At 36.7% G+C, this 23,538-nt stretch overlaps 1 protein-coding gene across 5 annotated transcripts in view; it reads left to right on the top strand.

Annotated features, from left to right (window-relative positions):
- Positions 1 to 1,403: 1,403 nt before the first annotated feature.
- Positions 1,404 to 23,538, top strand: part of STXBP5L (syntaxin binding protein 5L) — a 344,728-nt gene continuing 322,593 nt past the window's right edge. For all 5 annotated transcript variants that reach the window (XM_090265844.1, XM_090265853.1, XM_090265871.1 and 2 more), the window contains exon 1: positions 1,404 to 1,592. In XM_090265844.1, coding sequence (XP_090121970.1) covers positions 1,404 to 1,592 — 189 coding nt within the window. The remainder of the gene's footprint in view (positions 1,593 to 23,538) is intronic.

Consider the following 23,538-nt stretch of genomic DNA (forward strand, 5'->3'; position numbering starts at 1 on the left):
TCCTTCGGCCTATCCCCAAATTTCTTCCGCGTTTTGCCACCGTGATACTTAGCCCTATCGAGCCTAGGATTGGAGAGGTGGGTACTCCCGCCCTTTGATGTCCCGGCGTTCTCCGCCCCTTGCACGGGCTGCCTGGGCAGGAGGGGGGGCGGGGGAACCGAGCGCGGCTTGGAGGCGGGGTTTGCCTCCCACAGAGGGAGGGTGGAGCCTGTGGTCGAGCTTGCTTGCTCCGCTAGGACCTCGGAGAGCGCCGGGCGCCGCAACCAAACGGACTGGAGAAGCGGCCGGAGCCGGGCCGGACCAACGCCTGCGAGCCCGCCTCCCTCCGCACCCTGAGCTTCCCGAGCTGGCAGGCGTCTAGCGGCGGCTGAAGAAGGTGCTTATGCCTGGAGTCAGATAGTCATCCCTCTGGGACGCGGACGCCGCCGTCCAGCTGCGGCTCCCTCACACCTGTGTGTGCGTCTGTGAGCGTGAGCGCCCGCGCGTGAATGTCTGCGCGACGGTGTCTGTGTTCGCGCGTCCGCGGGGAGAGCCCAGCGCCTAGGCGCACGGCCCGGGGAGGGAACGCGGGAGCCGCGGCTCTGCGTGCCTAGCTGGCAGAGGCAGGAGACGGGCTGCAGTCCTCGCCGCCACTGCTTCTCGTCCCGCAAGAGCCACTGCTGTGCTGCGGGGAGAGCGGACTGGCGGGCGATCGCGGCGGTAGCCGCGGACAGAACGGGGCGGGAGGGGGCCGGAGGCGCGGGAAGGGGAGGAGGGGTAGCGAAGGGAGAGGCGGAGGGAGAAGCTGAGGCAGCTGGCGCCGCCGCTCGCCCCTCCCATTAGCTGTTGCTGTAGGTCACCCGCAGATGCTTTGGGGTCCGGGGTTGTTTGAGATGGGGAATGGAAAAAGCGACCCCCCCCCATTTCCTACTGAGAAAAGGAGAGCGTTGACGATGATGGGGGGACAGCCAGGAAGGGTGTTGGTACCGCCCCCCACAACATCATTTTTCTTAAAATATCCTGAGCTAAACCTTTAGTTAGAAAGCCCGCCCTTAAGAGAGAGACAATCTTGGTCTGTTGGATTCTGGTTTGATTGTATAATAATGATGATATAATGCTAACGACGACAATGACACTGCCTTTTATTTTTACCCCACTGCTGATAAAGCGTAGCCACAGCTGGTGATAAAGCCCTTGAAAATTTGATGCGTGAGAGGAATATACTGTTGCTTTCAGAGTTCTGTGTGTGTGTTTTTTACAATATGCTTTTTAGAATTAACATTTGACAATATGTAACCCGAACCCCCCTCCTTTAGTCTTTTATAGCCAATGCCTTGACTAATGAAAAGCTAAACACTTTTACCTGGGTATAATTCCATGTGTTAAGTCATCCTTCCCTTTGAATTTCTCAACAGTTTTTTAAAATGAAGAAGTTTAATTTCCGAAAAGTTTTGGATGGCTTAACTGCGTCCTCCCCTGGCAGTGGCAGCAGCAGTGGCAGTAATAGTGGCGGTGGGGCTGGCAGCGGTTCCATTCACTCGGGAGGGACTGCAGGGGTTCTCAGAGAAGAGATCCAGGAAACCCTGACTTCAGAGTATTTCCAGATCTGCAAGGTAAGTTTTGAATTGGTTTGAAGCCTATTATTTCTTTTATTTTACTGTTGTGAGGAAAGAAGTGTTAAAACACACAAACATACACACACACTCTGTGTCTCTGTCTCTCTGTTTCTCTGTCTCTCTGTCTCTCTCTAAGGACTGGAAATTGTTGAGATGCCAGCATCAGAGAGTCTGGTGCAGAGAACTCTGTGGATAGGTCAATTTGAATTAATAAAGATATCCCAGCATCAACTTAAAAAGCAATGGTCGTTTAAGGGGGAAATAAGCAAACATAAAAAGTAGAATTTGCAAGATAATGTTAAGGCTCAATAACGGAGAAAATTTTAATTAATATTTATGTCTTAGTTGTAAATTGAAGGAGAAATATCATTCTGGTTACTCCTGTGATGTCATTCAGATAAACTAAGTGCTATTTTATTTCACTGTTCAGCTATTAAGATGTTAAAATTAAGTAGGTAATAGCTAGATGATAGATGAATATATCCATTTTAAAAGATCTGATGGCATTGTGTTAAAATCATTGTTTAAATTCTGAATAAAAACACTTCCAGAATCTTAAACTAAACAAAGCAACGAACAAATGCCATGGGCTTAATAACTAAGAACTTTTAATATTCATAAGAACACAAAAATAGCCTGTTTTCTGGTTTAGTGGGGAAACATTTTAGGTAATTATACTTTAATGTTGAATTTCTAATGAGCAGGCAAAAGAGAGTTTCTGATGGAGACGAGAACTTAAAAAACAAGCATTATGTTAATATGTAGAGGTATTGTTATATTTTCTGGAATAAAGTGATTTGTAATTTTTATTGTCCTTTTATAGGGTGTCCTAGGAATGTGCTTTTGACCTGGCATGTGTAATAAAAAGCTATTAAGCCATTCTTATAATAAAGATAAACATTGTTTTAAAAATGTGTTTGCAATAAGAATAAACTAAATTTTTAAGCCCTGGCTGCTGTGGCTCAGTGGATTGAGCGTCGGCCTGCGAGCCAAGTGTCGCTGGTTCGATTCCCAGTCAGAGCACATTACTAGGTTGCACGTCAGGTCCCTAGTTGGGGGCGCAAGTGAGAGGCAACCACACAGTGAAAATAAATTAAAATAAAAAAAAAAGAAAAAAAAAAGAATAAACTAAATGTTTGAAATTACAGAAATTAAGTATTAAATTTTTTCACACTTCAAAATTTTTTTAATTACTAAAATTGGTTTTGTAGTAAACAAATTATGTATAATAAAGTAAGTTTCAATTACTGCGTTAGTCTCTGTTTCCAGTAGCGTTATTATAAAACATTAAGTCTATGGTTATTAAAATGTTGTAAATTAGTTTACATAAAAGTGAGTTTATTTATAATTTGGTTATATAAATAGATTTAATTTTAACCTACCCTGTGAAATTTGTGTACAATACAAATTTTGTATAAAAAATTTTGTATAAAAATTTATAGTTTTGTCCTCAATTTGAAATAATAGGTATTTTGTTAGTTTAAGGAGGTATTAAATAGTGGTCATGAGATAAATATGTAAAAGGGTCCTAGAGATCAAATTTGGACTGCTAGGCAAGGGAATTATGCCATGATTCTTTCATCTTTGATGTATTACTATTTCCATTTCAAGATTGTGAAAAAATGTCCAAATTCAGTTCGTGAATGTGGCAGTGATGGAGGAGAGTTTTAGTAAATGTAAAAATTGGTTCGAAAAGGTACACTTCTGAAACCAAGAGGCATTGGATTGTTGAGGTTATAAAGCTGGTAGAGATGGTTTCAAATAAAAATATTCAGAAGAAATAAGTGAATGCAAGAGATGAAAAATGGGGTCATAGTCATCTTCCTATTGATTCAGACAAGAGATAGTCATGGTGTAGTAGGAAGAATAATGGCCTTGGAATCAGAAAATTTGTATTTTATTTAAAGGTCTGCCACTTGCCAGCCATATAGTCTTAGCGAAGACCTTTATCTGCCTCGAGCCTAGATTTTCTCATCTGTAGTATAGTAATAAGTATTTATGCTTTTCTTTCCTTAAGAAGGTTATCAGGCAAATGAAACGACAATTAGGTGAAGGCAATGTATAATTTGGAAAAGGCGATAAAATGTATATTTATATTATTGTAAAAGTTTAAAATCACCTTGTTCTTGGTAATGACTGTCACCAGTGGGTTATAATAATATTAGGTAATAATTTTCAAAGAAATTGTTTTATAAGCTGAACACTAATAGTATTGAAATCTTACTAAATGGGGAAAGTACTATGGCATCTTTGGATAGGAATATAGTTAGTCTTAAAAAGTGGTTATATGATTGTGCTTTACATTACCCAGACTATAATAAAACATACAAAAATGGATGAAGAAAATTCCAAAATTAGAACTGTTACTAAAATGGGGACTTCTTTTTGGGGACTTCTTTTGGACTCACTGATTAAATGTGCAAAGAACATTCTATTCTGAGTACTAAGAAGTTGGCACCTTCTGGATACTTCTACCTTTTCAACATGGTCAAAATTAAAGTGTAAATCTAGAATCTGCTTCTTTGAAAACCATCCTTCTGTCTATTATCCGAATAGTCATTAAATTCTGTCTATTCTGTTTTGCCATCTTCACTACTTGTCATTCCATCATATTTTATTGCTTGGTCTCTTGAAATCACTTACTCACTGATCGTCTCACCTCTTGTTTTACCCTAGTCCAATTCATTTTTGTTGTTATAATTATTATTTCTGAATTATAATGTTAATTATGTCATTACCCTGATAAAAATTCTGGTTTTTTTTTAGAGCAGTGATGCTCCACAAATAAGTTTTACGTGGAACCCCAGTAAACAACATTTATTAAATAAATATGGTAGTTAATTGGCATACATTTTAAAGTAAATAATAATAAATTATACAATCTCTATAAGTATATATTATGTTGCTATTATTGATTCTCGTTGTGTAATATTATCCATAGGCAGTAGGAAATAATTAGCAGGACATTTGCTAGCCTTAAAAAAGTAAATGTACAAAGCTACTGCTGTTATAATCAGTGATACACCTATAAGAAGTTAAAAAACACAGAAATGGTAGAAGAAATTTTAGTTGAAGATCAGGAAAAAATACCAAACAGGTTAATGCATTGATTTACTACAATCTGTTTTAAGTTTAGTATATATGCATTTAAAAGCCCATGTTGGTCAGATGTTTGTGAAATGCATGAACTGCCTTATATGAATTTGAATTCTGTGAAACACAATTTGAAGCCAGTGCTTTATACAATAAACTTCAAACTACTTAACTTGATCTGTACGTAGTTGCCTTCAGAAGGGGCTCCTGTTTACCTTTCCATTCTCATTCCCTTGATTCCCTAATTATACTGTATTTACTGAAAGCACCATATTTTCTCATATCTCGATGCCTTTTCTCACTATGTTGCTTCTGTCTAGAATATCTCTTCCAGCTTTAGAATAATTGGAGAATTCCCAGTTACCTTTTACATCAAAATTCAAACACTACCTCTATGAAACCAGCTCAGACCACTATTTTCCTCATCTACTTTCTCCCAGCAGAGTTTTTCTTCCCTTCTCTGTTTTCCTATAGCATCTGGCATATACCTGTAGAGTGAATTTAGCACCTTGTTATGATTAAAAATTTTATTTCTGTTAACTGTCATTATAGTATAATGACAGAATACTCTTTGAGAGTCAAATATATTTTGTTTCCTTATCACTGTTTGGTGCTTATTACCTAACAGTCCAGTGGTTCTCAACTGTCTCTGTCTAAAAGAAAGATTTCTAGCTCCCCCTCTGTCTTAGCAAATCAAAATCTCTAGGGATGGGGCCTAGGTACTTGGCATTTTTTAAAGAGGCCTCACAGTCAGTATTGAGAACCATTATAGTAGACATGTGATATACTTTATGAATGAAGCAGCATATATATATGGTTGATTAATTTAAAAGAAAATACAAACAATAATTAGTAATTATATATAACATACATACATACATTCATTCATTCCTATAGTTAACTGACCCACACCTAATTAGGCTGGAGTCATGCGAATGTGAGTATTATAGGTATTGAGTTGACTAGTTTCAGACATTCAATGAAGAACCGCCAGTATCATCTATGTTTTACAAAGAGAATGGATTTTTTCTTAATCTAGCAAGTTGGTTAAATTAAAGTTACAGAGCTTAATCTGTTAGATATCTCATTTGACCTTCATAACACTCCTGTAAGGAAGGCAAGGAAAGTGTTAATATTTTTATTTTACTGATAAGATATCTGAGGCCAGAGAATTAAAGTGATATTCTTAGGTCTTCAAGTTATTTGGTGAGAGACATAACTAAGTTTAACATACTATCCTTTGATTCTCAAATCCAGTATTTTTACTTCATTCTGATTATTTAAAAAGGCAACATGGTGCCTGGCTGCTGTGGCTCAGTGGATTGAGCGTCAGCCTGCAAGCCAAGTGTTGCTGGTTCGATTCCCAGTCAGGGCACATGACTAGGTTGCACGTCAGGTCCCCAGTTGGGGGTGCGAGTGAGAGGCAACCACACAGTGATGTTTCTCTCCCTCTCTTTCTCCTTTCCCCTCTCTCTAAAAATAAATAAACAAAACAAAACAAAAATTAATTTAAAAAAAAGGCAACATGGTAAATTCCTCAGTAAACACGGAAACTATGAGAAAGTAAGACTATTTTGTTGACTTTTCCTTCAAAATACATTTAAATATAACCATATCTCTTCACTTCCACCACATCTCTTGCCTAGACTACTACTCTGAAGTCTTTTCCCTGCTTTCTTTTCACTCAGACTGCCCTACAGTCTCATCTCATAACAGATAGAAAAATCCTTTTAAAATTTAAATTATATCATGCAGTTTTGCTCAGAACTCTCATGCCTTTTTATTGCTCTTAAAAAGAAAACCATAAATCCTATTGTGTCTTATAAAGCTCAAAGATTGGCTACTGACATCATTTTCGACTCGTCTCTCTGTTACTTACTGTACCAACTACATTACTACTTCTCAGACATGATTCTGGCCTCAAGCCTTTTGCATTTGCTGTTTCCTTTATACTGAGCAGCCCCTCCACCCCCCACCACACAGTGATTATATTATTTGTTCCCTTTGTATCATTCAGTTTTCTTTAAAATTTTTTTTTAAATTTATTTTTAGAGAGAGGGGAAGGGAGGGAGAAAGAGAAGGAGAGAAACATTGATGTGAGAGAGACACATCCATCTATTGCCTCTTGCTTGCCCCCAGCCGGGGACCTGGCCTGCAACTCAGACATGTGCTCTGACTGAGAATCTAACCAGCGAACTTTTGGTTTGCAAGATGATGTCCAGCCCACTGAGCCATATCAGTCAGGGCATCATCCAATTCTTAATTCAGCTTTTAACCTCTCAGAGAAATCTTTATTGACCACTGTTCACTCTCTTTATTCTCAACCCTCATCCTGATTATTTTTTTTCTTGATAACACTTACTACTACCTGTTATTAAATTGTATATTTATTTGCTTTTCCTATAATAATGTAACTCTATGAGGGCAGTGCTTTATTTTACTTACAGCTGTCTCACCAATTTATAGAGCAGAGCTTGCCACATAGATGGCAGTCAAATATTTGTTGAATGAATGAATGACTAAATAAGAGCAAGGAAGCTAATAAAGCAGCTATTTTCAAATGATGTGCCACAAGAATTTTTAAAACATGTGGTACCTGATTATTCATTCAGGGACATTAACTTCTTTCCTTTTAGATTGTCAAATTTAAAAATGACCACCAACTCAACAATAGATGTCCAGTGTGAGTAAAGCAAATTTATACCAATTTTTTGTGAGACTGGCAAAAAATATATTTTTTGGTGTGCTGCAGAACTTTAGTAATTAGTGTGCTGTGAGATGAAAAAGGTTGAAAATCACCGTGATAGTGATATGTTAAGAATAAACTAGAGAAACAAGATGGCGGAGGAGTAAGTGGAAGCTACACTAACTTCCTCCTAGAACTAGTCTGGATTTACAATGTAATTTTGGAGAAATCATCTGGAATAACGAACCGAACACCAGCTGGAGAGAAGTCTTATAACCACGGAGAGACAGAAAAGGCCGCTACATCACAACGTGACCGGTAGGGAGTGCGGAGACGTGGAAGGGCTGGCTGGGCTCCCACGGGTGGCAGCTGAAGGGGCTGAGAAACAGCTCAGCAGCCGGGGATTCCCCCTGAGAAGGGCAGGGTCTAAACCCCCAGCTGGGCTTCCCAGCCTACAGCGACAGAGTGGAAAGTAAAATAGTATCAGCTGTGAAAAGCGAAAAGCCACAGGCTTTCTTGCTAGCCGGAGAGAAACAGCAGGAGAAAAAGAGCTCTTAAGTGGATCACATACGAAAATATTTTGGCCACCACTTACCCTGGGCTCAAGCAGAGGGAAGGCAGAGAGGACTGGAGACACTTGGGGAGAATTTGGCACGGTGGCTTTGAGGGGAGAACTGGAGGAGCAGCTGACTGGGTCCCAGTGCTGACTCATCCCCAGTACTGCGGGTAGACCATTCCCCTCCAAGTGGCGTCAGCCTGAGGGGAAGCAAAAGCCCTGCCTACAGGAATTAAGCTGCCACACCCACAGTCCTTAAGCCTGACAGCTAATCACAGATTGAATAGATTAACAATCAAAGAAGACAGACAACAGCAGTAGATCCCTGGAAGTCTCCAACAGGCTGCCTAGGGCCAGACTGGTACATGATCTGACGCCACCAGAGGCAGATCCAGGAAGTGCAGATCATTCCAAGAAGCACCAACAAACAATAGGAGTCAAAAAAATGGGGAGACAGAGAAACAACCTCCCATCAAAAGGAAAGGTAGAATCCCCAGAAAGAGTGCTAAATGAAATAGAGGGGAGCGAACTATCAGATATGGAATTCAAAACATGGATTATGGAGAAGCTGAATGAGCTCAGCGGAAACTTCAAAGAACTCCAGAAAAACTACAAGGAACTCACAGAAAATTACGTGAGCATGAAAAAGGACATAGAAGCTATCAATAAGAGCCAGGAGGAAATGAAAAATACGATCTCTGAATTGAAGAACACAGTAGAAGGAATTAAAAGCAGGCTAGAGGAAGCAGAAGATCGGATCAGCGAGCTGGAGGACAACCTACACAAAAACTCCCAGACAATGCAACAAAATGAAAAAAGACTGAACAAGACTGAAGAGGTTCTAAGACAGCTGCAGGACAACATGAAACGTAATAATATCCGTATCATAGGAATTCCAGAAGGAGAAGAAGAAGAGCAAGGGATAGAAAACCTCTTTGAAAAACTAATGACAGAAAACTTTCCTAACATGACGAGAGAAAGAGTCACGCAAGTCCAGGAAGCACAGAGGGTCCCAATGAAGATGAACCCCAACAGGCCCACTTCAAGACACATCATAATTAAAATGCCAACATTCAAAGACAAAGAGAGAATCCTAAAAGCAGCAAGAGAGAAACAACTAATAACATACAAGGGTACTCCAATAAGGCTATCATCAGATTTCTCAGCAGAAACACTACAAGCCAGAAGGGAATGGCAAAAAATATTCCAAGCAATGAAAAACAAAGGCCTACAACCAAGAATACTCTACCCAGCAAGGCTTTCATTCAAAATGGAAGGTGAAATAAGGAGTTTCCAAGACAAAAGAAGGCTAAAAGAATACATCTCCACCAAACCAGCATTGCAAGAGATGCTAAAGGGTCTGCTTTAAGAAGATGAAGAAACAGAGAGACAGAGAGGAACACGAGTACAAAGGGGGAAAATGACAATGAATAAGTACTGAAAGAAAGAAGGAACTTCTACCATTTGCAACAACATGATTGGAACTAGAGAGAATTATGCTTAGCGAAATAAGCCAGGCAACAAAAGAAAATTACCTTATGCTGTCACCTGTTACAGGAAACTAATGAACAACACAAACAAATGAGCAAAATTGAACCAGAGGTATGTAAACAAGGAATAAACTAACAGTAACAAAGGGGGAGATGGGAGGGAGAGAAGGGGTAAGAAGGGGAAGGGTCTAGTCAAAGAACATGTATGAATGACCCACGGACATGGACAACTGGGTGGGGACTGACTGTGGGGGGGGGCAGGGTGCAGGGAAGCAAGAGGGGGAAAAAAAAGTGAGACAACTGTAGTGGAAAAACAAACAAACAGAAAATTTTTTAGTGGGGGGGGAATAAAAATATAAAGAATAGAAATGCAAGTTCAGTGAATATTAGAAGGACAAGGATTTTCCTTCCGATAAGACAGTCCTACAGATTTAGAGACTTGTATGTGGGTTATGTTACATAAATTAACATGTGTTTTCTGTTTTCAAAGGGCATAAGCCTACAATCTCATTACCTGAGTGATTATCTGTATGCATAGGCCTCACTTAATCCTCTCTGCATTGCTGCCTCCTGAGACTCAATGGTTTGGCTGAACTAAGTGGCTGGGTTGGTGAAGAACGGGGTGGTCTGTGGGCTTCACTTTAAAACTGGTTTCTCTTTTCTATCCTAATGGCTTGGACAGAAAAAGCCCAGAGGCCTGAGATGGGGGAAACCTAAAATATTTCCCTCAGTCCAAAATAAGTATAATGGGCAAAAGGGTTTTGGACAGGTGAGATGTACCTGGCACACCTTCCTCCAAAGAAGCCCTTCTTTTCCCTAATGTGGGACATTGAAAAATTAATACCTGTCTTTTGTCATCTAGTGGTTACGGATTAAATGATGTCCTTTAACCCTGTTGCCCCCAGAATACAACAAGGATGCCAGCCTGTCAAACCAAGCATGCCGTTGTCCAGAGACAGCCAACCAACCTGGAGTCTGCACGATCCTTCCCCTTGTGGGAAGGCCACCCTCCCCTCCACATCCCCACTCTTATTAGGGATTTCTTGACCCACGGGTAGGTAGGACGACGACCATGTCCAGCTTGAAGCAGCTAGAGGAGCCCGAGACCTTCATCCATTGTCCTTTATAAGATTGTAAAGGGTCTTAAGTCTGAGAGGGAGGAATTGTTATTTTTTATTGTTAAAATATTTAACTAATTAATTAATTAATTTTAAAAAAAGAAGAAGAAGAATATATGAAAGGGTGAGGCGGGAGAGCTTGTATGTACGACCCATGGGCATGGACTTGGAGAGGGGATTGTTGGGGAAGGGGGGTGCTGGGCGGAGGGGAGCAAAGGGGAAAAAAAATTGGAACTATTGTAACAATATAATCAATAAAATATACTTAAAAAAAAAAAAGAAATAAGCAGTGGTGAACAGATGAAGGGAGCCATTAGCATACCTTCTCAAGGATGGAGAGCCTAGCCAATTTCACCTCTATTCAGACTCATAATTCGTGCTTACATCCTCGCATGGAAAGCCCTTCACTGCTTTCTAGGCATCAAAGAAGTTGAACTGCCGAAGGACTGGTTCTTGAGATGTTGTCTTATGGATGGTTTCGATTAGGCTCAAGGGTGAAAGTGAAAGCTTTCAGTTGTTTTTGTGTAACTTGTGTTACTAAATTAAAGTAATTTAATTAAAAAAAAAAAAAAAGAATAAACTAGATATTATTTTGAATGACCTTTTGAAAAATACTTTTATTAAATAAATTTTATATTACATAAAAACATGGAACATTTAGTGAAAGAGTGTCACCACTTTAGGAACATGGTTATATAATTTTTAAAATGATATGGAGAAAGGAGATTGTAGGAAGATTTATTTAAATTTAATTTTTACTGAAGAAGGTATTAGGAACATTCTTGTTTTCCAGTGATCTTTTTAGGGGATCATTTCAGAAGTATTAGATGGACAGTGACAGACACATGGGATGTTCTAGGAATGTCCTAGACCTAACTGACAAAATAGACAAAAATAAATATATCACCAGAACCAGATGGCACAATCTCTAAAGTTTTGAATAAACTCTTAAATTAGGCAATTCACTATTCATCAACACTTTTAAACTATTTTTTTAAATAAATGGTTGTGATGTCTGTGCCAACATGTAGATAACTATTGTAACTTCTTCAGGGAAATGAATTTGTAGTCATGATCTCATACCAGACATAATATCCGACATTGCCAAATAAATATTTATAAAAGCAGAACCATAGGTGAGGACTGTGAAGAGCTGAGCTTTCCAGGACCCTGAAAAGATAAAAGGAGAATTAAGTACCTAGGTATCTTTGACTATTGTCTCTTCAGGTTTTTTATTGTCTCCACATTCTTCTAATTTTACATTATTTTACTTGGGAGTTTCTATAAATGAAATGGGCACAAGACTATGAACACAATTTATCATTTCCTCAGTTTTCATTCATTAAAGGAACTATACAAGATTCCCTGAGATGGATGGACTTGTCACATTCTACACCTATGTACTGGAGGAATAAAAGGTAGTATGGTTGACACTGCATGGTACTTACTATGGATAATGCATTTAACAATGACTTCATGCTCCTATTACCAAAATGAACAGTAGAGGAAAGGCATCTTTAATAATACTAATGGATGCAAACCAGAAAAATTAAGTTACCTTGTTATGGTTAAGATGTTAACAAATTTAAGAACAAAGTAGAATTTAAAAATGTGTATTTTAGAACTAAAAATCAAAGCCAAATTATTCAGTACTCTAGACTCCATACTTTGCTTACCCTAGGGTGCAGGGGCAGACTTGAATAACAGATTATAGACTTGTAGGAAGTATGTTTAAAATTTAAGTTACCATAGAGAACAATCACATTTTCTCACAAAAGGTCCTTTGATGTTAGTATATTGTCAGCAAATTGGGTTATTAGTCTTATTTAATATGGCAGTTCTTATGTTCTTAAAAACAAGCAGTGCTGTTATATTTTGTTTATGTCTCAGTATTGAACTAATTTAAAATTTTACATAATTTCCAAATTTATCTGTAGGATTATTTAAACCAAATTTCTATTTTTTGAAGTTTAGTACATTTCTGTGCCTTAACTTGAAGATGTGCCTGCAAAAAATCAGAGTTAAGTTCCATAATTTACTTTTAATGACAGGATGATTGTATTGGTGTCCCACATTGTAGTCTATAAATCATTTACATATTAGTTTAATAACAATAACTTTGTATTCATTACAGATTTCAAGTAGTAGCCCTACTTGACAAATAATGATCTTTATTAAAGATTTCAGTTATAATGAGTTATATTTTTTGTATAGGTAAGTCTTTGATCCCTTCCTTTTTATCTCCTAAGCAAGGAAATGCCTCTAAAATTCAGAGTTTTGATTAAATATTTATTTCTATTTTCTTTTATTTTTGATTCTTTGGTTTTTTATATTTTAACTTTTTTCAGTCTAAATAAAGTTTGTTTTGGTGTACAGTGTGACTCTAAAATGATTCTTTTTTAAGAAGCCAGTTAGTTTTATCATACCATTTATTAACTGTTTCTTTTTCCATTGGTTGTGTTACTCCTTTGTCATGTATTAACTTTTGTTGTATGCTAGGATTTGTACCTGGGTTAACAATGTTCTTCCATCTTTCTGTCTACTCTTATGCCAATATCATACTGATTTAATTTTCAGGTTAAAAAGATTGGTCAAAATAATGTGTAGGGTGGGTTTTGGAATATTTGAAAGGAAATGTAGTGCCTGTGCCCATCAACCAAATACTGCAAATCTGTAGCCAAACAAAGCTGGATTTATTAAGATAAGGGAGATAATGCACCATAGGGAACTATGAGACATCTCAGCGAGAGAATGTTAGCAAGGGGCTTGTTACATGATTTGGGCTTGTGTTAGGTAATTTTAGGAAAGGTCAAAGAAGCATAACTGATTGTTGTCAGAAAGTAGAGGACAATTCTATCATTTTGTAACCCAGGAATATTTACCTAAGAGGCAAAAGTAACAACATGGACCAAAGCTATAATTACTAAAGAAGCAGCTGTTGTATTGGTTGGATGAGGGAAACTTTAACAAATTTTTTACTGATTATGCTATTACACTTGTCCTGATTTTTTTCCCCCTTTGCCCCCTGCACCCAACACCCCCCACTCCTTCAGGCAATCCTCCCACCGTTGTTCATGTCCATGGGTCATGTATATAAGTTCTTTGGCTACTTTATTTCCTATATTGTACTTTACATCCCCATGGCTATTTTGTAAGTCCTATTTGTATTTCTTAATCCCCTCACCTCTTTACCCATTCCCCCACCCAACCTCCCATCTGGCAACCATCAAAACACTCTCCATATCCATGATTCTGTCTCTGTTCTTCTTGTTTGCTTAGTTGGTTTTTAGATTCAATTGTTGATAGATATGTATTTTTGCCATTTTATTGTTCATAATTTTGATCTTCTTTTTCTTAAATAAGTCCCTTTAACATTTCATATAATAATGGCTTGGTGAGGATGAACTTCTTCAGTTTTTCCTTGTCTGGGAAACTCTTTATCTGCCCTTCGATTCCAAATGATAGCTTTGCTGGGTCATAAGGCAGGTTCATTTTTAATTTTTTGAGGTATCTCCATACTGATAATATATCTTTTTCTTTTGGAAATTTAAATTGTCTTTTTACATGATAAAATATATAAGAAGTCTTGTGGAATAGAAAGCAATTTACTTGTGATTAACTGAACATTTTCCAAACTTAGGTGACCAATGTGAAATTTTGTGACCAATTTTCAAACTTATATGATTTATGTGGGTAGTTATGTGACCTTTTTGATATAATACCACTTAATATCCTACAACTAGTGCTCCAAAGAATATACTTTGAAAATAATGATTCAGTGTATTTTACCCATAATTAACTTCTTTATGGAATACATTATTGAATATGTGAATACATAAATTGAGTTCAGGAGTATTCTACTTGGCTTAAGCATATGGGATGCAGGTTGAAGACTTTCAGGTCTTGGGGAAATCATTGGATCTCTTGGAAATAATTTGAAATCCTCACAATACTTTAGACCTGAAAGAGAATTTAGAGATTATCAAATCAACTGTATGCCTTTTGCAAGTGCAGAAATCAAGCTCAAAGACATTAAGATTACATTAAGGTTAAATAATTTTAACTATTATGTTTTTGTCAGGTTTCTGCAAGTAAAAATAACACATTTTATGTTCTTGAACTAGAAATATAGCTTGACCTCTATGTTAATAAATACTTCCTAATATTTAATTCAAAAACAATATATGCCCATGTCCCATCAATATTCTTTTATTAATGTTAATCTCCTAAATGCCAGTTATTTGCAAGTAATGCTTTAATATGTCTCTGCCTTTCAACAAGCTGTTTTATAAAACTGTACTTTAATTATGTCACTTTTTTGTATTCAGCAAATTTGTTTTGGAATAACTTTTTATTTAATTTTTAATAAAAAACCTGTGACTTTTTTTCAAAATTCTATTGACAGTATAAAGAATTACTTTTTCCATTTAAAATATATGGTGGTGTGATAGCGTACTTACCTCATCACATTGACAAAATGCCTGCTCCATACATACTGCATATCATTGTCTAGAGTATAAAATATCAGATTTCAAGGAGAAAATTTTGATTTAGAAGTGTTAACTAGACACCTAGTTTGTGACAGTTTGTATCAAGTATGCTGTTTACTTTCAGTGGGTGGTTCAGGTAAATGGCATTTAAAATACCTTTTGAGATATTTGAACTTAAGTGAAAAGAGGAAAAGAAAACTAAGTTGAAAGTTATTATTGCTAGGTATACTATGTAAAAAGGTAAATCTGTTTAATTTCCCTTTCTCTGCTTTCTATCTTACCTTTCATTGTAAATTAGCAAACAACTTAATTATTACTTGGTTTTTATATTTGGAATTGGCTCTGAAAGGAAAACTAGATAGTTTTCTTCTCTTAGCCTTCTTAACAAAAGAAATAAAAAGAATTTAAGACATAGGAATTAAGATTCAGTGGATATTTGCTGAATGAACTCTACTGCATTTTATGAACTGGAAATAGTAAGAGAAATTTATAGGTAAACCCAATCGCCCATAAGGGCTTTGGGTGAGGGATTGGGAAACATGACGTTGTATTTTGGGGAAATATGGATGTGTTTGAACTCTTGATGTAAATTTAAACTGTTGTCTTGGAATGATTCTTAGTTGTCTTTATCATAAAATCATTGCTCAAGAAGTGATGAGGGAATATGAGAGGGTTTCTGTTTTGGATGAAAGGGGCCTTGGTTACTATATGAAGCACTATATGCTAATAGGAAGCACTGTGGTAATTTGTGTGAGTTTTAGTTGTTAGTGGTGTTGCTAAACCCACAATTGCTAAACTAAACTGAATAGTGCCACCTCCAGTTTTAACTTCTGTTGCCATTGAATTAAAACAATTTCTAACGGCAAAACCCCTATAGTAAACCCCAAGATGTTGATAAAATAATGTTGTAAAAAGTGCATATTAAGTGGAAACGCCCCTGTTATGGTAACACCCCTTTGTAAAATATCCCTCTTACCCTACTTACTTGAAAATATGATATGCATTTGATGTTTTCCTTATGAAAACTAATACTAATAAGAAGCTCAGCTAGTCTTCTCTGCATAGTATAGTATTAGACAGCTATTTTTAGTGAGGTTTTTTTAAGTTTCTTTTAATTGTTAAAGATATTTTAATTTTATTTCTGATTTATCTAAAGAACAGCACTAATCTGACTGGTAGAATAGTCTGTATTCTGGAAGGCCCTTGAAATAGATAAAGAAATTAAAAAATAGGGAAAGCCTATTTATCCTCTGATGTACCCATTTGGCCAACTGAATGTTATTTTTATTTTTAAGTATATTTTATTAATTATGTTGTTATAGTAGTTCCACTTTTTTTCCCTTTGCTCCCCTCTGCCCAGTATGCCCCTTCCCTCCAGCAGTCCCACCCCATTTAGTTCATGTCCATGAGTCGTGCATATAGGTTCTTTGGCTTCACCCTTTCCTATATTATTCTTAACATCCCCCCTGTCTATTTTGTACCAACCGATTGTGCTTCTTAATCCCTGCACCATTTCCCCATTTCTAACCCTCCACCATCCCAGCTGATAACCTTCCAAATGATCCCCATACCTATGACTCTGTTTCTATTCTGGTTTGCTTAGTTGGATTTTGTTTTTATTTTTTAGATTCAGTTGTTGATAGTTGTGAGTTTGTTGTCATTTCAGTGCTCATAGTTTTGATCTTCTTTTTCTTAAGTAAGTCCCTTTGACATTTCATATAATAATGGCTTGGTCATGATGAGCTCCTTTAGCTTTACCTTGTCTGGGAAGCACTTCATCTGCCCTTCCATTCCAAATGATAGCTTTGCTGGATAGAGTAATCCTGGTTGCAGGTTGCCTTTCATCACATTGAATACTGCTTGCCAGTCCCTTCCTGCCTGCAAAGTGTCCTCTGAGAAATCAGCTGATAGTCCTCTAGGCACCATCCCATAGGCAACGCTTCACTTCTCTCTTGCTGCCCCCAGGAGTCTCTCTTTGTCTTTCACCTTTGGCATCTCAATCATGATGCATCCTGGTGTGGTGCCCTCTGGGTCCAGCTCGCTTGGGACCTTGCGTACTTCCCAGACCTGTATGTCCATCTCCTTCGCAGAATTTGGGAATTTTTCCTCATTTTTTTCAATTTTTGCTTCCTCATTCAGCACTGGTTGACTGTTTTCTTCTTCCTTCTGTTCCAAATCATTGATTTGAACCCCGGTTTCCTTCCCTTCACCATTGGTTTTGTGTGGATTTTCCTTTGTTTCACTTAGCATAGCCTTCACTTCTTCTCTTATGCGTTTGCTATACTCAAGCATATCTATCAAGCCTGTGAGCATCTTTTTCACCAGTGTTTTGAATTCTGCGCCTGTTAGGTTGTCTTATCTCCTCATCTGTGAGGTTGGCTATCTCCCTGTCGCTTAGTTCTCCCACTGGAACCTTGATTCGTTTCCCCTTTTGGGCCATACTTCTCTGTCTCCTCATTCCGACAGGTTCCTGTGTTTGTTTGCCTTCGAGTCCCAGGTAGAGCTGTCGCTCCTGTTACATTGTAAGGGGCAGAGCCTTAGGGATTCATCAGTAGAGGATGACCTGTTTCACCAGGTTTTGACGCTGTATGTGGGTGAGGGGTCTGAGAGGGAAAAATGCTGCCTGCCCAGCACTCGCCCCTTTTCCAGACACCTCTCCCACTTCTGCACCAGACTGGCGCCCCTCTAGCTGCTGCCCTGGCCGTTCTTCCCAGAGTGGGTGGGTCTGGGGACATTCTAGGTCCATGGGGGCCCTTTAAACAAGTGGACTATGCTGAGACCAGCAGTTTCTGCCTCCACCTCAACCCCCACTGGTCTGCACAGTCAGAAGCAATGAAGCTTGATTTTTTCCGGTGCTGGGACTGTGGGCTGTGAGGTCCAGTGAGGAGCCGGGGACACTCCCCAGGTGTCCCTCCTGACTTAAAATGTGTGAGTGCACTTTTTGTCTGCTTGCCTGCCGCTGCCGCCACCGCTGCTGCTGCCACCACACCGCATCCTCTCCACCCCGACTCCTCTCCTCCTACCTGTGTGGATGAGTATTTCTTCTTTATATCTTTGTTTGCTGGACTTCCATACAGTTTGATTTTCTGGAACTTCTGGTTGTTTCTAGTTTTGAGGTAGTTGTATTCCTTCTTAGTTGTGGAGGGTGATGCAGCATGTCTGTCTACGCCTCCATCTTCACTGGAAGTCTGATAAGTTTTTCTTTAAATGCATGCTGATATGACAGCTATCACAATATGATCTAACAAATTTGTTTCAAATGAAGTAAAAGGCAACTAAGTGCTACTAGAGCCATCTTATGGATAAAAACAAATGAATTTTTTTTACCAACTCAATACTTTTGCTCCACCTTTTATACCCATAAGTGGGATGCAGGATCATAATGTAATTCTATTTTTAATTTTGTGAGGAATCTTTATACTCTTTCCCATAATTGCTATATTAATTTACATTTCCATCAACAGTGCAGAATTCCTTCCATTTTCTCCACATATTCATCACCACTTATTTTTTTACCTTTGTTGAACCTGACAGGTGCAAAGTAATACCTCATTGTGGTTTTGATTTTCATTTCCCTGATTAGTGATAGTGAGTATCCTTTTATATACCTGTTGTTCCATTTGTATATCTTTGGGAAAAAAATAAGGTCTCTTTGGGTTTTTTGCTTTTTTTAAGCCAGGTTATTTTTTTGTTGAATTCTATGAGTTTTTTAAAAATGTTTTTTGGATATGAACCTCCTAACAGATAGATGGTTTGCAAAGTTTATTTCATTCCACAGGTTGCCTTTTCATTTTGTTGATGGTTTCTTTGCAGCACAGATACTTTTTAGTTCGATGTAGTCCCACTTGTCTATTTTTGCTTTTGTTGCCTGTGCTTTTGGTGTCAGTTCCAAAAAAAGTCATTTGCAAGACCTATGTTAAGGAACTCTTTTCATATGTTTACTTCTAGGAGTTTTGTAGTTGCAGGTCTTCCATTTAAGTCTTTAATTCATTTTGAGTTGATTTTTGTGTATGATATAAGAGAAGGGTTCAACTTCATTAATTTGCATGTGGCTATCCAGTTTTCCTAATATATTTATTAAGAAGGCTAATTTTTACCCCCCTGAATATTCTTGGCACCTTCGTTGAAAGTTATTATGTTTGCATGTGTTTATTTCTGGCCTCTTTATTCTGTTCCATTAGTGTATATGTTTGTTTTTTATGTCAATACCATACTGTTTTGTTTACTACATCTTTGTAATATGGTTTGAAGTCAGGAGGTATGATGACTCCAGCTTTGTTCTTCTTGCTCAAGATTGCTTTGGCTATTTCAGGTCTTTCGTGATTCTCTGTGAATTTTAGTATTTTTTCTCTTGTTGTGAAAAAAATGTCATTGATGGGGAATTGCCATTAATCTGTAGACCACTTTGTATAGAATTGGACTTTTTAACAGTGTTAATTCTTCCAGTCCATGAACACAGGGTATCTTTTTATTTATTTGTATTTTCTTTGATTTATTTCATCGGTGTTTTTAAAAAATTATAAGCCAATGTCCCTGTTAAATATAGATGTAAAAATTCTCATTTAAGTAGTAGCAAACTGAATTCAACAATACATTAAAAGTACTATAGACCCTGATCAAGTTGGGTTTACCTCTGAGATGCAAGGTTGATCCACATACAGAAAGCAATTAATGTGATATACCACATTAACAAAACAAAAGATAAAAATCACATGATCATTTCAGTAGATGCAGAAAAAGCACTTGAAAAAATTCAATATTTTTTCATGATAAGAACTCTGAACAAACTAGGAATCTATCTCAACATGGTAAAAGCCATATTTGACAAACCTGCAGCTAACATCATATTAAATGCTGAAAAGCTAAAAAGCTTTTCATCTAACGTTAGAACAAGACAAGTGTGCCCACTCTTACCACTCCTAGTCTCCCTAGTACTGGAAGTCCTAACCAGAACAATTAGATCAGAGAAATCAATAAAAGGCATCCAAGTTGGAAGTGAAGAAGCACAATAGTCTCTTTTTGCAGCTGACGTGAGCTTATATATAGAAAACCCTGAAGACTCCACTAAAAAACTGTTAAAACTAATAAATTCAGTGAAGTTTTAGGATATATAAATCAACATATATACAAAAATGCAAAAATCAGTTACATTTCTGTACACTAACAAGGAACTATCTGAAAAAAAGCATTAAGAAAATCCCATTTACAATAGCAAAAAATAAAATATCAAAAAGTCAAAACATAACAAATAGAATAAAATACTTAGGAATAAATTTAACCAAGGAAGTAAAAGATCTGTACACCAAAGGCTTTCTTGAGGTGGTTTTTTTTTTTTTTTTTTTTTTTTTTTCTTTAGCTTTCTGCTGCTACTACACAGGGGATCAGGGATTACACATTTTTAAGTATTATGTTTGGGATTAGGGTTTTCCAACATGAAAAACACCTCCATTCGTAGTGTCTATTTCAATAGATAAACTTGGTCTTCAGCTTCCAGTCCTATTTTCTTAACTTTTCTCCTACTATTATGTTAATGCCTCTCCCGCTTTAGGAGTATAAGCACTGCTGTTCATTATGGTAGTCCCATTATGAAAAGGTATTTAGTCAGTGTACTATGTATTTTATAAAATGTCTTTCCCGGGTATTTGTTTTTGAGTTTTTGTCACTGTGGTATTGAAAATCTGTTGTCCTTTGGAGAATTGTATTTCAGGCAACAGACTAAAATAATGGAAATAAAAGCCTTTCTTTTTTAAGGAATGCACTTTTAGTGAAGAGTATAGAACAACCTATCTGTGTATCATGTGTCTCTAAGTATTCCATGGTTTTTAGTGCAAGTATTTGTGCTAGGAGTATAGTATGCAGTTGGAAGGGACCTTAAAATAAGGTACTTGTCTTTATTCTCTTCATTCTCTTTATTTTACAGATGAAGCTGAGCGCCTAAGTAATATGTCCAGGTTAGACAGTCAGTGACAGAGCTGGGACTTGGAGTAGGTCTCTTGACTCCTAGCACAATATTCCTCCACATCATTATGTCTATAATTTTGCTTCACAAGATTTTCATTTTCTTTTCTTTTGAAATGATTTCCCCCCTCACAGAGCCAAATTATTTTTCTATGACTACAAATTTTTATTTTTATTATATATCAATGAGAAAATATTTTTAAATTCACAGAAATTTGATAGCTTTATAGACACATAAATGCATTTAATTAAAGATGTGTATAAGTTTTTCAAGTATGATACAGAATTTAGTCGAAATGTGTTGAGATGTTAAATAAGTGGGGAATAGAGGCTAGTGTAGCCAGAAAGAAAATAAAGGTTTCAGATAAGTAGGAGGTTTACGTGGATGTACTAGGATAGTGAAAAAATATGGAATGGAAGTTATGACAGGAAAAGAAACTGTGAATGAATCGACAAAATGCCAAATTTGAGTTCTTGAAGGAGCTCTAGTCGTTTATGATGATGAGGCTGTGTTGATTTGAGGCTGATGATATTAATTGGTGATGGTCAGTTGAGTTGAAAGAGGGGATAATGATGTAGTCAAGGTGTAGGATGGATTGAAGCAAGGATATTAAAGACATAAGGTTATTAATAAGGCTCAGAGTAGAGAGAAAATACATATGCCAGAAGGTAAAATCACCTAAGAATATTAAAATGAATCCTTGGGATGGAGGAAAAAAACAGTGGAAGTATTTGGGAGAGAACAATCTGCCCAGATTAGAACCTTCAGTTCTTTGTCCTTTATTGAATAATAAAGATAGAATTGGTACTGTTTTAAGATATATCCATGGTTACTTCATGGTATTAGTGTGCTAGTATTCGTACTACTTGTCAGTACGTGTTTGTATATCTCTTTTCAGTAGTGAGAATTGGGTCTACTCATATATTATGTGGGACTTTTTTTTGAAGGTATGTTTTAAGTGATATTACGAGAAAAAGTGATTGTATGAGAAATGAGATGGTATTAAAGAAGGTAAATAAATCTGATTTGAACTTGATTTCTTCATATTTTGAAAGGACACTTTTCTGTTACGTTTAAATACCATAAGCTTATATTTATACAGTCTGCTTAATTTATAAAGCATATTTATGTGGATTATCCCAATTATGAGTCTTAGACTTTTTTGTAAGATTAACAGTGTAAACTATAGAATTATAGTTATTCATTGTATGTATTAAACCCTTGTGATAAAAGTCAGTAGTTTTTTGAGTGCCTATAAGGCTCTTAAGCTGGAAACAACAGAATCTCTGATCTAAAGTGATTGGTGATATAATATGGTAGGAAGAAACACAATTAGGTAGTAAAGAATAACTTGCTTTTACATTAGACTTAGTGATATATTAATATCTATAACATATCCTGAATAAAATAACTATATTTAAAATGTTATCTAAATGTGATGCTTGTACTGTTCTAACACCTTAGAATTGTCACTATATAATATTAAATTGCATATGGTTATAGTAATCACAAAGGTGCTCAGAGGGAAAGGGTGAGATGATAGCTATTGAACTTTTTTCCCCCCAATCTCAAATGTGCTTTCATTACTATGGAAGGTTGAGACAAGAACTCCAAATACAGAAATAATTATATGGTGATTTATAATTCTAAAGATTTTATTTCCACATGTACAAAATATTTGGTTACAATCATTCATCTTTCTTAAAAATATAAGAGAATAGTTTTAGAAGAAATACTGTTTATATGCACAAATACTGATGAACTTTAAAGAACCTATTTAATAATAGCATTGAGCTAAGTGAAGAGAACAAATGATTTCTTTTTTTAAGAATTTTAAATTTTATTTTTTAATTACAGTTTACATTCAATGTTACTTTGTATTAGTTTCAGGTATACAGCATAGTGGTTAGACAATCCTATACTTTACAAAGTGATCCCCCTGATATTTCAAGGACCAGCTTGGCATCATACATAGTTATTGCAATATTATTGACTCTATTCCCTATGCTGTACTTTGCATCCCTTGCCTATTTTGTAACTACTAATTTGTACTTCTTAATCAAAGGGGACAAATTAAAGGCCTGATCCCTGCTCACAAAGGAGTTTAAAACTTATTTGGGGAGATCAAAGAGCCATAATGATTCTTCAGTAATTTAAAATAAGTTCTAAACAGTGGTGTTGGCTTAGAATTTTAGCAAATACTTCATGTAAGAGTGAGGCCTTGACGTGGGATTGGAGAGATAAGTTGGTGAATATTTTATTTTTGCAAAATGTTAAGTAGGACCTCATTTATTTATCACTATTTAGAAACAGTTTTTCCACTATTAGGTTTTTATATATATGTTGAAAAGAGATACTGTTAACAGCTTGAATCACAGAACAATAACGAAAAAGTTTTTGAGGTATACAAACAAATAAGTGCTTCTTATATACTAAATTGTGATGTGATTTTGTTGTTACAGATACCACCCAAACTAATTACATAAGCTCTGTATGTCTTTTTATATTTTTATATTTTTTATTTTTTGGTTTTTCAATGACAGTTGTCCCA

Source organism: Furipterus horrens, unplaced genomic scaffold (assembly GCF_987537825.1).
Source record: "Furipterus horrens unplaced genomic scaffold, mFurHor1.1.pri manual_scaffold_1, whole genome shotgun sequence".
Taxonomy (NCBI): domain Eukaryota; kingdom Metazoa; phylum Chordata; class Mammalia; order Chiroptera; family Furipteridae; genus Furipterus; species Furipterus horrens.